Genomic DNA, 14,653 nt, shown 5'->3' with positions numbered 1-14,653 from the left:
TCACTAACCCTATCATAAATAGTATTAACCCCTAATCTGCCCTCCCTAACATCGCCGACACCTACCTTCAATTATTAACCCCTAATCTTCCGATCGGAGCTCACCGCTATTCTAATAAATGGATTAACCCCTAAAGCTAAGTCTAACCCTAACACTAACACCCCCCTAAGTTAAATATAATTTTTATCTAACGAAATAAATTAACTCTTATTAAATAAATTATTCCTATTTAAAGCTAAATACTTACCTGTAAAATAAACCCTAATATAGCTACAATATAAATTATAATTATATTATAGCTATTTTAGGATTAATATTTATTTTACAGGCAACTTTGTAATTATTTTAACCAGGTACAATAGCTATTAAATAGTTAAGAACTATTTAATAGTTACCTAGTTAAAATAATAACAAATTTACCTGTAAAATAAATCCTAACCTAAGATATAATTAAACCTAACACTACCCTATCAATAAAATAATTAAATAAACTACCTACAATTACCTACAATTAACCTAACACTACACTATCAATAAATTAATTAAACACAATTCCTACAAATAAATGCAATTAAATAAACTAGCTAAAGTACAAAAAATAAAAAAGAACTAAGTTACAGAAAATAAAAAAATATTTACAAACATAAGAAAAATATTACAACAATTTTAAACTAATTACACCTACTCTAAGCCCCCTAATAAAATAACAAAGCCCCCCAAAATAAAAAATTCCCTACCCTATTCTAAATTAAAAAAGTTACAAGCTCTTTTACCTTACCAGCCCTGAACAGGGCCCTTTGCGGGGCATGCCCCAAGAAGTTCAGCTCTTTTGCCTGTAAAAAAAAACATACAATACCCCCCCCCCCCAACATTACAACCCACCACCCACATACCCCTAATCTAACCCAAACCCCCCTTAAATAAACCTAACACTAATCCCCTGAAGATCTTCCTACCTTGTCTTCACCATCCAGGTATCACCGATCCGTCCTGGCTCCAAGATCTTCATCCAACCCAAGCGGGGGTTGGCGATCCATAATCCGGTGCTGAAGAGGTCCAGAAGAGGCTCCAAAGTCTTCCTCCTATCCGGCAAGAAGAGGACATCCGGACCGGCAAACATCTTCTCCAAGCGGCATCTTCGATCTTCTTCCATCCGGAGCGAAGCGGCAGGATCCTGAAGACCTCCAGCGCGGAACATCCATCCGGACCGACGACTGAACGACGAATGACTGTTCCTTTAAGGGACGTCATCCAAGATGGCGTCCCTCGAATTCCGATTGGCTGATAGGATTCTATCAGCCAATCGGAATTAAGATAGGAATTTTCTGATTGGCTGATGGAATCAGCCAATCAGAATCAAGTTCAATCCGATTGGCTGATCCAATCAGCCAATCAGATTGAGCTCGCATTCTATTGGCTGTTCCGATCAGCCAATAGAATGCGAGCTCAATCTGATTGGCTGATTGGATCGGCCAATCGGATTGAACTAGATTCTGATTGGCTGATTCCATCAGCCAATCAGAAAATTCCTACCTTAATTCCGATTGGCTGATAGAATCCTATCAGCCAATCGGAATTCGAGGGACGCCATCTTGGATGACGTCCCTTAAAGGAACAGTCATTCGTCGTTCAGTCGTTGGTCCGGATGGATGTTCCGCGCTGGAGGTCTTCAGGATCCTGCCGCTTCGCTCCGGATGGAAGAAGATCGAAGATGCCGCTTGGAGAAGATGTTTGCCGGTCCGGATGTCCTCTTCTTGCCGGATAGGAGGAAGACTTTGGAGCCTCTTCTGGACCTCTTCAGCAACGGATTATGGATCGCCAACCCCCGCTTGGGTTGGATGAAAAAAAAAAAAAAAAAAGAAGGGGAAAAGGGGATGAGGAATATTCAAAAAGGCGCAACACTCTGGAAGAAGTCCCTGAATTTGGGATATTTTAATCCTAAAATAGCTATAATATAATTATAATTTATATTGTAGCTATATTAGGGTTTATTTTACAGGTAAGTATTTAGCTTTAAATAGGAATAATTTATTTAATAAGAGTTAATTTATTTCGTTAGATAAAAATTATATTTAACTTAGGGGGGTGTTAGTGTTAGGGTTAGACTTAGCTTTAGGGGTTAATCCATTTATTAGAATAGCGGTGAGCTCCGATCGGAAGATTAGGGGTTAATAATTGAAGGTAGGTGTCGGCGATGTTAGGGAGGGCAGATTAGGGGTTAATACTATTTATGATAGGGTTAGTGAGGCGGATTAGGGGTTAATAACTTTATTATAGTAGCGCTCAGGTCCGCTCGGCAGATTAGGAGTTAATAAGTGTAGGCAGGTGTCGGCGACGTTGTGGGGGGCAGATTAGGGGTTAATAAATATAATATAGGGGTCGGCGGTGTTAGGGGTAGCAGATTAGGGGTACATAGGGATAACGTAGGTGGCGGCGCTTTGCGGTCGGAAGATTAGGGGTTAATTATTTTAAGTAGCTGGCGGCGATGTTGTGGGGGGCAGGTTAGGGGTTAATAAATATAATACAGGGGTCGGCGGGGTTAGGGGCAGCAGATTAGGGGTACATAAATATAACGTAGGTGGCGGTCGGCAGATTAGGGGTTAAAAATTTTAATCGAGTGTCGGCGATGTGGGGGGGCCTCGGTTTAGGGGTACATAGGTAGTTTATGGGTGTTAGTGTACTTTAGGGTACAGTAGTTAAGAGCTTTATGAACCGGCGTTAGCCCAGAAAGCTCTTAACTCCTGCTATTTTCAGGCGGCTGGAATCTTGTCGTTAGAGCTCTAACGCTCACTTCAGAAACGACTCTAAATACCAGCGTTAGAAAGATCCCATTGAAAATATAGGCTACGCAAATGGCGTAGGGGGATCTGCGGTATGGAAAAGTCGCGGCTGAAAAGTGAGCGTTAGACCCTTTAATCACTGACTCCAAATACCAGCGGGCGGCCAAAACCAGCGTTAGGAGCCTCTAACGCTGGTTTTGACGGCTACCGCCGAACTCCAAATCTAGGCCTAGGTGTCTTACCAGAGTGGAGGCGACATGGTATGCCGTACTGTATGAAGAGCGCAAATTATCACAGACACTTAAGTGGAGAGAGAAAGAGCAAAAAGAGACTGTTTCCAACAATCCCTATGGTGAGCCTTAGACGATCTGGAGTTGGCTAACTCTGCGGTACTTTTGCTGCACACCTTACTGTGTTTAGTTTGCACGCTGTTCCATGTTGGGCGTTTGTGACTTTTTGGGCCATAGTTTATTTTAATTTTATTTTCATATATGCTGACGAGCACCCTGGGATACTGTATTATTGTGATTAAATGTCAGTGATAGAGCTAACATGGAGTTTTATCTATGCAAAGGGAATTTAATCATAGCTACTTTAATGCTTATACTACCACTGAGATAAATCGGGCACTGTATATATGTGACAGGCTAACATTAAGCTCTATATATGCAAAGTAAACCCCGTTGCTGATCCATTTACTCCTCACTCTGGCCCTGGTTGAGCTATCCCAACATAGCAGACACTCTGTAACGCCTGGGACACAATGGGAATGGACCCTTTTGGAATAATAATAGTGATAGAAGCTGCTTTATTTTGTTAAAACCATCTATACTGCTCCCTTTAGGTTATTAAATTGCAGATCCTAGTTAGACTATATAAATGCTACACCCTGGGTTTATTGTATTTGGTACTATGCAAATGCCACTGTCTCAGGTTTAGTTCTTTAAAAAAAAAAAAAAAAAAAAGTATATGAGTTATATCACCTTGGAACCAATGTGTTATATATGCTGTGAATGTCTCTGCTATAGTTTTAGTTTGGAAGAATTGTCAATATGCAATTTATTAGTAACCGGTTAGAATGTTTATGGCTATCCATGTGATACCTGATCTATGTGAATGCCCCATTTGTTACACATTTCTGGGTCTTCTACTCTTTCCTGATTCATTGTATACACCAAGATAACTACATATATTGCTGACAACTGGTTTATAGTCCCTTAGACTCAGAAAAGAATCACTTAGTTAATTTATTATAATGCAATATAGATAGATCTCTCTTTAGGGCTATATACTAAAATCCCCTATTTTTTTTTTATTTTTTTTAACAGAGGTCTTCATTGGCCTATGTATATACTCTTACATCCCTACGCTGCCCAGCAGCTCTTTCGGTCCAACAACTCAGTGTTAGCGGCATAGACCAGCTCCCGGCCTTACTATAAGTTATATTGAAAGCTGCATGTCACAACTAGATGAGAGCCATATTCTATAAGAAAGTAGCACACTTTCCTCTTCAGATATTGACCAGGAACGACTTGATATTTATTGTACACAAAATAATAAAAAAGAGGTTCACATTTGAGACTCAAGAGTAGTCTTGTACAGTCCTAGATAACCCTCTGGAGCTGTGTGTTTTTGATAGTTTTAGAAGGTCCAAGAGTGACCTTATGCGCCTTAGGGAGGGCTTAATGTACAACAGGCTAGTTATGTATATTGTTACTCCCAATACTGTCAGTTGATTAAGTTGTATCTATGTTGTTTAATGTCTGTAAAAGATATGTCTAGACACAATTATCTATGTATAAAATGTACTGACACATCTGGTTTGTAAGCCTTGCCTTTAACCTCAATAAAAATATTAAAAAAAAAAAAAAAAAAAAGAAGGGGAAAAGGGGATGAGGAATATTCAAAAAGGCGCAACACTCTGGAAAAAGTCCCTGAATTTGGGAGTAGTAAATGGTGTTTGTTTGAAGAAAAAAAAAAAAAAAAAAAGTTTAACATAGGAATAAAAGAAATGAATATGGTAACCAATGAGAAACAAGCTTGAATTGTATGATCAAAGGCAGACCAATCAGAGAAGTTCATTCTGCTATAAACAGTCCCAATTAAATTCCAACTTCCTCTTTGAACTTTGGTGCTGGAAAAATTATTGTAAGGATCTTCGGAAATAAGACCAAAAGTTAACAGAAAAAACATGAACATGAACCATAGGAATAAAAGAAAACATTTTCCGTGTAGATCATCCGGGAGAAACGAAGTCTGAGGTTGAAGTCCTGCAGAAAATGAAGAGGCTTGACTGAGAGAATCTTGATCACGAAGATTATCCTCATATTCATATAGAAGGTTGAAATCCTGTATGAGAGGGACCAGGAGCTGAAAAGATACAAATAAATTACTTAACAGAAAATAAGTTATAATTATGTAATTTAATAAAATTGCCCAAGGGTATGGGAAGGGAGGGAAAATACTCGTCTCTGTCTCTCTAATAAAATCTAGATTATTACTTCACCAAGGCTAGGATGATCTGAATTTTATTACAAGGACAGAGACTCCTATTTTGCAAGTTTAAAGCTATATAAAAATTTAATCAAGAAGGCGTTGAGGCAAAGAATTGATAGGTTTGAAATAAAACTGTCTAAAGACTGAATCGGATGACCATTCTGCTGCATTTAGAATTTTGTGAAGGGAGGCTGATTTACAGAAAGCTTTAGAAGCAGCAGCTCCCCTTACTGAATGAGAAGAAAAAGATTTATCTTTACCTGCTTCATCCATGACCCATTTAATCCATCTACTAATAGAAGTGGAAGAAATAGGAGCATGAGGAGGAGAAAAATAAATTAAAAGATGATTAGAATCAGAATTTCTAAAGGGCAAGATACGAGTCTCATATTCTTTTAGTCAAGGAACCACACACAAGGACGGGCAATCTGAAAAATAAGGATAAAAAATGGAAGAGGACATGGATTTAGTTCTTCTAGAAATGTTAAAAATGATTCCTTGAGGAGAGAACATTTGGGAAGAAAAATCGATAGCTTTCACATCTGATACTCTTCTACAAGGTAAAAGGCAAAGAAGAGTAGCTAATTTGCAAGAAAGCTGTTTTAAAGAAAGAGACTGGTTAACCGGCCAAGACTGGAAAAGAGAAAAAATTAGGTTAACATCCCAACAAAGAAGAATATTTAGAAGAAGGGGGTCTTTTAAGTTTGATAGATTTCATAAGTCTGGAAATAGAAATATGTTGGTCGATTGGTAAATTGTTGATTAATTCAGGACCGGCAGAAATAGCAGATCTATAAATATTGATAGATCTATAAGCTAAGCCGTCATCAAATAAAGAAGTAAGAAAATTCAAGATCTCAGCTAGAGGAGCTGAAATGGGATCCAAGTGTCTTTGATCGCACCAGCTAGCCCATCTAGACCAGGAGGATAGATAACATTTTTTGGTTCCTGGAGCCCAGGTGTCCTGTAATAAAGATTTAGCTGATGCAGAAAGTCCTTTGGAAGTCCAGGATCCCCGGAAATTGTCCAAGCAATAAGCTGGAGCGATCCTTGAAGAACAAGGTCGTGAAAACCTCCTAAGGGATCTAATAGGAGATGGGGAACAAGTGGAAGAAGGACCGGGAAGAGAAAAGACATTTACAGAAGATATGGGTACCACGATTGGTTCGGCCAAAACAGGGATATCAAAACCAGAGAGATCTTGTTCCTCCTGATCACATTCAGTATGCGAGGGATCATTGAAAAAGGAGGAAAAGCGTAGGCTCCCGGAGTAGGCCAAGGTTGAAGGAAGGCATCCACTGCTAATGCCTCTAGATCCGGACGCCAACTGAAAAAAGGGAGAATGTGGTAATTCAGACGTGAAGCAAATAAATCTATCGAGAAGGGACCTCTGATAGATTGTAATTTGTGAAAGATATCTGGGTGTAGTCTCCAATCGCTTGAGTCCGAAATATATTGAGAACCCCAGTCTGCTGCAATGTTGGAGAGACCTGGAATATACTCTGCTCGAACAGAGATATTGTTGTGGAGACATTGATTAACAAAAATTTTTGTTATATCTGATAATTGTTTGGACCACCCAAATTCAGATATCTGACTGCAGAAATATTGTCCATGCGGAAAAGAATCGAAATTGGAGATTTCTGCTTTATAAAGCTCTTTATCGCAAAGGAACCTGCCATCAGTTCTAGACAATTTATATGCAGTTTGCGTTCCCAATGAGACCATTTGCCTCCCATTATCTGGGAACCACATTTGGCACCCCTAGCCCGAATTGCTTGCATCCGATTCGATAATAATATCTGGAGCTTTTCCGAATATAGCTTTGCCATTCCAAGCTTCTATATTGGAAAGCCACCAAGTCAATTCTGTTCGAGCATCTTCTGACAAAGAGATTTTGTGAGAATAGGAAAAACCCCTCCTCAAATAAGAAATGTTTAATGTCTGTAAAGCTCTGTAATGAAGGGGAGCTGGGAAAATTGCCTGAATTGGGGCCGAAAGAAGACCCACAATTCGAGCGAGAGTTCTGATAGGAAAGAACTTTTTCTTTAAGAATTGAGAAATTTCTAATTTGATTTTGTTCACCTTCTCCAAGGGAAGACTCAAAGTAGAAAGAGAGGTGTCTATTTGAAAACCCAAAAATATTATTTTTTGTGAAGGAGTTAGAACCGATTTCTTGGAATTGATAAGAAAACCCAGGTTTTTTAACATATCCATAGTTAGATTCAGATGAGAGAAAAGAAGAGATTGGTCTTGATTCATTATAAGAATGTCGTCCAGATAAATAATTAGACAAACACCACTCAATCTCAACCAGGCTACTGCCGGTTTTAAAAATTTTGTGAATACCCAAGGGGCTGAAGAGAGTCCAAAAGGGAGACAGGTAAACTGCCAAATTTGGTTTCTCCAAAGGAACCTGAGAAAATTGCGATGAGACTGATGGATGGGAACTGTCAGGTAAGCGTCTGTAAGGTCTAGTCTTACTAACCAGTCTTTGTCCATAAGGCAATCTGTTAGAAGATGAATCCCCTCCATCTTGAAATGGTTGTAAGACAAATTCCTTAGATTTATAACAGATCGAAGAGAACCCTCTTTCTTCCTCACAAAAAAACATGTTGCTGAAAATTTTTTTTTCGTTGTTTGGGGCAAGTTCTATAGCCTGTTTGGAGAGAAGGAGATTTATCTCTGTGTCTAAGAGATTTGAATCTGTTTTTGAGAAAACTATCGGATTTGGGAAATGAGTCTGAAAAGGAGGAGAGACAAAGTCTAGAAGGAGAACGGAGACAGTCTGAATGACCCAAACGCCTGAAGTTATGGATTCCCAATTTTTTATGAAAAGGGATAATCGTCCCCCAACTTTGTGTGGGAAAAATATTTGTGTTGAGTAAAAATAGGGAGCTTACCTGACAAGGGTCTTGAACGTGATCTAGCCCTGGAGAATCTTGGGTTCCATGGCCGACTTCTTGATGGGAAGAAGTTAGTAAGGGAGGGGTTTGAAGGTGGGAAGGCTTGGAATTGAGGTCTGTTTTCAATGAGTAAGGACGGCCGGGAAAACTACCTCTTACTTTCCCAGCCCATTCAAAAACACGGTTATTAGAGGGGTAAAAAAAAATCTTGGAAGTAATTTTAGCCTTATTTAATGAGTTAAAGGTATTAACATAAGTACTTAGCTCCTTTAAACAGTCTCCAAATATAAAGCCCTCAGCCCGGGGACCCATTTCAGTAGGGGCAAAATCCAAAATTTTCAGATCGATTCTGCATAAAATAATCCTTCTACGCTGGGTAGACAACGCTGTATTAGCATCACCCATCAAATAAATGGACCTCTGAATCCATTGTTTAATTATATATGGATCAAGCAAAACTTTATTAACTATGGCACCCTCAGTAAGCTCAAGCATCTTGGTAATAGGGCCTAGAGTGTCTAAAAACCTATCCTGACATGCCTTAAGAAATTTTTCAGGACCTCTCTTAATGTTAAAGTTCTTAGTGCTAACAAATTTAATAATATTAGCATCTACTTCAGGTGTAGCAGAGGATTTGTGTGGTAAATCAGGTCTGGGGCATTCGGCCCTAAGAGTGGATCTGGCTTTAGCCGATAAAGACTTTCTTAACTAATGGTCTAAAAATCTAGCCACTCGTTTAGAGGGTCTCCTGTTAGAGGAGCGAGGGTGTAATAAATCCTCAGGGTCTAGATATTCTCGACCTTTATTATCAAATAATCTCTTTTTTGATTTTTTATTAGACCTTCTGTACTTTTTCTTTTTAGGGGTATAGTCAGAAGAGCTGTCTGACAATTCCTGAGTATAAATGGATTGCAATGAGTTATCCTCATCATTAGATATAATGGAGTCCGAAGACTCAGATGTAGATATTAAATCTACTTTTCTTTTATTAACTTTTTTAGAAGGAGTAGCTTCTTCTGAATCTGAAGAGATAATTTTATTCTTTTTAACACGAGACTTAACTCTGATGTCTGGGGTGTCCAGACTGAAAACTCCTTTTTTAATTTTTCTTTGCAAAAGTAAATTTCTGTATCTTTTATTTAAATGTTTTTTCTTTGCTTTGACTTTCCTAGGAGAATAAGCATTCTCAGTGACAGTGTTGGGAACTGTCTGCAATTTATTTCTATAATCTTTAATTGTATTATCCAGATTATCAGTAAAAGACTCCTCAGAAAAAGAGTCTGAATTGTCAGCAAACACATTTAACTAAGTAAATAAGGTGTTTGAGGATAAATGTTAACTAAAAGCTGACAGAACTTTAAACTATCAAAATTACAATAAACCTTAGCCTGACAGAATAAGATTTTTATCCCAGAAAGATTAAACCTTGCACTAAACACAAAAAACAATATTAATGTACAATTACTAGAACAATATTAAATAAATTAAGTCCTAAATACACAGTAACAATGTTTAAAACACAATAGGGATAGCAAATATGTAGCAAAACCGTTCTGAGGTAAAGTGCTGACAGGAAGAGAGGGAGGGAAGACCAGCACCTCACAGACACAAGCAGGGAGGAAACCTGACAAAAATGGGCGTGGTTAAAACGGAAGTGTGAAATGGAGGCTTATGTATAACAAAAACGGAGCCAGACAGGCAAGAGGAGGAAAAATGAAAACATTTAGCAAGCTAAGTAAGAAGGTGATAAGGGGGACAGGATAAGCAAGTATAAGAAATGACTGACAGGAAAAAATAGACAATAGAGAAATGGCAGAAATTAGTAAAAATATATAATGAGAGAGGAAATATATGAATAGAAAAGAATAATAATAAAGAATAAATAGAAACTGCAAGAGAAAAATCTTTATTCCAATAACTATAAAGCTAATCAAAAGATAGTTTATAGCAAATATAATACTTATCTCTTTGAGAGCAGCAAAGTGAAAAGAGGAAGTTGGAATGTAATTGGGACTGTTTATAGCAGAATGAACTTCTCTGATTGGTCTGCCTTTGATCATACCATTAAAGCTTGTTTCTCATTGGTTACCATATTCATTTCTTTTATTTCTATGTTAAACTTTTAATGTGTTTTTTGTTACTTTAAATAGCTGTTGAGCAGTAAAGGAAAAGGTTTTGCAAAATAGGAGTCTTTGTCCTTGTAATAAAATTTCATGCTCTATCTGAAAGTTTCATTTTGACTTTAGTGTCCCTTTAATCATCGCTGCATATTTATCACTCTTAGCTGACTCTATCCCAGCTTACTACATACCATTCTCTATGCCATTCTTACAGAGCACTGAAAACAAATGATATAATCATATTTTTATTGATAAATTGAACAAAACAAACTTGTGCTAAACATACTGTATTGTTGATATATCATGGGAATCTGATATAATACGGTATGTTAAAGGGCCAGTACATACAGTAGATTTCCATAATCATTAAATGCATAAAAATGTAATAGCACTGAACTTCAAAAGAGTAGTAGATTTTTTCTGACAAATTTCAGTGTCTATTTCCACTCCCCCTGTATCATGTGACAGCCATCAGCCAATCACAAATGCATATACGTATATTCTGTGAATTCTTGCACATGCTCAGTAGGAGCTGGTGACTCAAAGTGTAAATATAAAAAGCACATTTTGTTAATGGAAGTAAATTGGAAAGTTGTTTTAAATTGCATGCTCTATCTGAATCATGACAGTTTCATTTTGACTTGAGTGTCCCTTTAAGTTGGAGATGAATTGCTAAGTACTTGTAACAAAGCAGTTTAATATGTATTGCACATGTTCCAATGTGATTTTTAAAGATAATGGGTCAGATTACGAGTGGAGTGTTATCGTTTATCATTTAAGAAGTATGAAAATAGTTATGAAAATTTTAATTCATGACATAAATGAATATACATTGTCCAATACAGTTTATGCAGGTGGCAGGCCTTTACATTTCCCCTAGATACTGACATGAAGTCTAGACACATACTGGTAATCTTTAATGAAAGCATATTGTTATATGGATAACCTTATATTTTATGTGTCTTTGATTGTTATCAGCACTGTTTTCTCTAACTGGCCCTTATCTTTATATATGGCCCCATGCTCTAGGGTTGCCAATACATAATTCTTTCCCAAGCATTTTGGATCTCATTGTGATCTCTGGTATAGTCAATTTAATCAAAGAACAAAGCAGTTCAGCCAATGAAAAGCTCTAAAAGAACCTTTATTTGTCCGTAGGAATCCTAAACAATAAGACAAAGTTTCAACCTACTAATTGGCCATTAGCCATGTCTCATGTTAATTTAATAGAAGCGGTAATTTATATAACTTTGGGGTCATTACAATTATTATTCAATTACCCTAAATTCTGCAAGATCCAGAAAGCAAGACCCAGTAAGGTTTCTCTGAGATTAAGTACCACACATTTAAGCTTTAGGAAATAATCTTATACTTTTGTGGTTATTGGATAGCCTCATTCTCAAACATATTTCATAGGTTTTACCCAGATATTTTCCTACAAATTTTATATATATATATATATATATATATATATAATCTTAATAATACATCATTAAATAATTACTTTATTTGTTGATATATTTTTTATTAATGATCTCTCGTTTTTCCCTGTTTATACTACACTATAGTTTTTTCTGTGCTTTATGTGTTCCTTGGTAGTTTTTGTAATTGGGTCATCATGCACTTAAACTACAATATGCTTTATGCAGTCATGTCATCCCTTACAAGTTAAAAAGACCCAGACCCATAAATAACACACCAAACAGCAATACAAAGTTGATATTATAGTATTAATTATAGGGATCTGTTTATATATCATATGTATATATTTAAATAGTTATGTTCGTAATGAAAATAAAGTGAAGAAAAATAAGTGCCTTCTTTTTTTTACAGATCCAAGAGAAAAGTGCTAGGAAGAAAAGACTCTGGAGAAGCCACTGTTAAAAGTAAAGCAAAAGCTTTATCTGTGAGTACTCCGGCAGCACCAACAAGTTCACAAAGGTCTGCATCTCTTATCTACAGGAATGCCAAAAAATCCAATACATCAAATGAGGAATTTAAGTTGCTTCTACTGAAAAAGGGTAGCAGGTCAGATACCAGTTACCGTATGTCAGCTACGGAAATATTAAAAAGTCCTGTAACACCAAAGTCTCTTGGCGATCTCTCAGTTGACTATTCTCCTACTTCTGACGAGTCAATACAGTTGTCACCTGGCAGTGATGCATTCTCCCCTCTTTCTCCGTGCTCTTCTCGGGTCATATCAGAGGGATTCTCATCAAAGAGTGGGACCATGTCTGCTGCCTCCCGTGTAGGACGATCTCGAGTGCCTCCTGCTGCAAGCAGTAGCCGATACAGTGTCAGGTGCCGGCTCTACAATGCGCCAATGCAGGCCATATCAGAAGGAGAGACAGAAAACTCAGATGGCAGCCCACATGATGACAGATCCTCACAGAGCTCAACGTAGGAATTACTTATACAGAATTATGGTATAAGATAGACTGTAACATTGCATCTAAGATGTGTATGTGAGATCATTTTTGTGCCAGCTCACTGTAGACGGGAAGAATAATTCTTCAGAAAAATTTGTTCCAGAATCATGCCCAAATATTCTTTGGAAGAAAATATGCTGTTGATTTGATATTTTTTTATCACCAAGATGCTTCTCTTTAACAAATGTCTCATAAAAATTGCTTGCCATTAATACTTGATAAAAATATCTGGATCAGAGTAAAAAATATATCCTAAAAGGATATCAACCCAACAAAAATTGCAGAGTGCAAAAAAGTATTGGGAAAAGGACTAGGGGAATAATTGTGCAATTATTTGGTATTTCCTTAAACTAAACTAAAACCTGCCTATCTATGAGTTTTCCTATTTTATTGTTTCTTTTACTTATTAATTATATATTAGCTATATATGGTAACAATGCCACTTTGGGTGGGTAAAACAAAAACATGAAAGCTATAATATGGAAACAATTCTTGTAGTATTTGAAGTATTTGAAACATTACTTGCTTAAGTGCTTCCCTGGGACCTGAACAGATGAAAAAAAGGAAAAAAAAAACTCTTGAATAGGTATTTTTGTACATTAGAAATTAAAAAATAGAGCAAAATTTCAAAGAAATTTAAAAAAAACTTGTAAATAAAATATTTTTGATAAATTGTAAATAAGAATAAAAAAAGTAAATGTGGATATGTAGCCAATGAATAAGAGGCATTACAAAATCTAAAGAGTATGCTTAACCCTCTCAGTGCTAATCTACGTGTTGCAGCACTGAAAAATCTTGAAAAGGATAAAAAGAAAGGTAATGAAGTAATGTATTCTGTGAATACCGCTGTCATGTTCTGTCACAGTAATACATGTCCATTATTGACAAAGATTATTAAGAGCCTCAAATTTGTTTTTGTACATTTTTAAAATGAGCGATGACTTGCTTTTTTAAGATGTTACTATGAAAAAATGAATTTGAATAAACATACGTTTTTTCTTTTGCAAAATCACATTTGTGCTGGACCAGCAAGCCAGAGAAATGCTAAATAGTTTATGTTATGAGGTGGTCTATAAAATAATGGCTTATGTATTAACATATTTATTGACCATACTATAAAATATGGCAAAGCTATAAGGGATACAGGTAGTAACATTTAAGGTCTGATATTGATGAACGGTAATTTTGTTAACCTGCGTTAATACTTTTTACACACACACACACATCATGGCTTTGCTCATAAAATAGGAAAATATTTGTAAAAAGTATTTTGAAGGCCTGTAAATGTAATCTAATATTTTATTCTCAATACCTCTGAGCAGTTTTTGAAAGTGCCATTAAAAAAAAGTATCAACGTTGTGATAAGCTTCAAAACAGCACAAATATGTTTAGAACATAGACGCACATTTAATAAGTTAAAAAAAAATATATATGCTTATAGAATACACAGGAAATCAATTAGGCACCACAATCTGCAAATATATATCTATATTATAATGTTGATAATAGAGTATGCTCTTTAAATAAAAAAATGGAGGTGGTACTGGAAATTTGTTTTCAGGTTCTACTTCATAAAATATAGTTTGTCCTTTTTAGATTGGCAAGGTTTTTTTAGACTTGTCTTCATTGTTTGCAGTACACTATTCCAGTCAGATGTGTTGAGAAATTCTGAGCATTCTCTGATTGGAAAGCACTTAAAGGGTAAGTCAATGTCTCAAAGTCAAATAGTTGTAAGAGTAAATGATCATCTTAATTGGAGCTTGTTTGCAGGGTTGCTGCCCAAACAAATTGTTTTTTCTCCAGGTGAGTTAGATGAATTTGATGTGAATTATGTTCATACTTGAGATCACCAGAAATGCGAAGTATGTTCAAGCCTAAGCAGTATCAATTTAAGAAAAAAAAACAAATTAGCTTTACGCTGT

At 36.4% G+C, this 14,653-nt stretch overlaps 1 protein-coding gene across 1 annotated transcript in view; it reads left to right on the top strand.

Annotated features, from left to right (window-relative positions):
• The window catches only part of NHS (NHS actin remodeling regulator), a 69,423-nt gene extending 55,165 nt beyond the window's left edge, over nucleotides 1–14,258 (top strand). The window contains exon 9 of the mRNA XM_053705410.1: nucleotides 12,136–14,258. Within this exon, the coding sequence (XP_053561385.1) occupies nucleotides 12,136–12,706 (571 nt within the window). The 3' untranslated portion in view covers nucleotides 12,707–14,258. The remainder of the gene's footprint in view (nucleotides 1–12,135) is intronic.
• Nucleotides 14,259–14,653: the final 395 nt, after the last annotated feature.

Source organism: Bombina bombina, chromosome 3 (assembly GCF_027579735.1).
Source record: "Bombina bombina isolate aBomBom1 chromosome 3, aBomBom1.pri, whole genome shotgun sequence".
NCBI classification, from domain to species: domain Eukaryota; kingdom Metazoa; phylum Chordata; class Amphibia; order Anura; family Bombinatoridae; genus Bombina; species Bombina bombina.
This window is presented reverse-complemented; position numbering and strand designations above follow the sequence as displayed.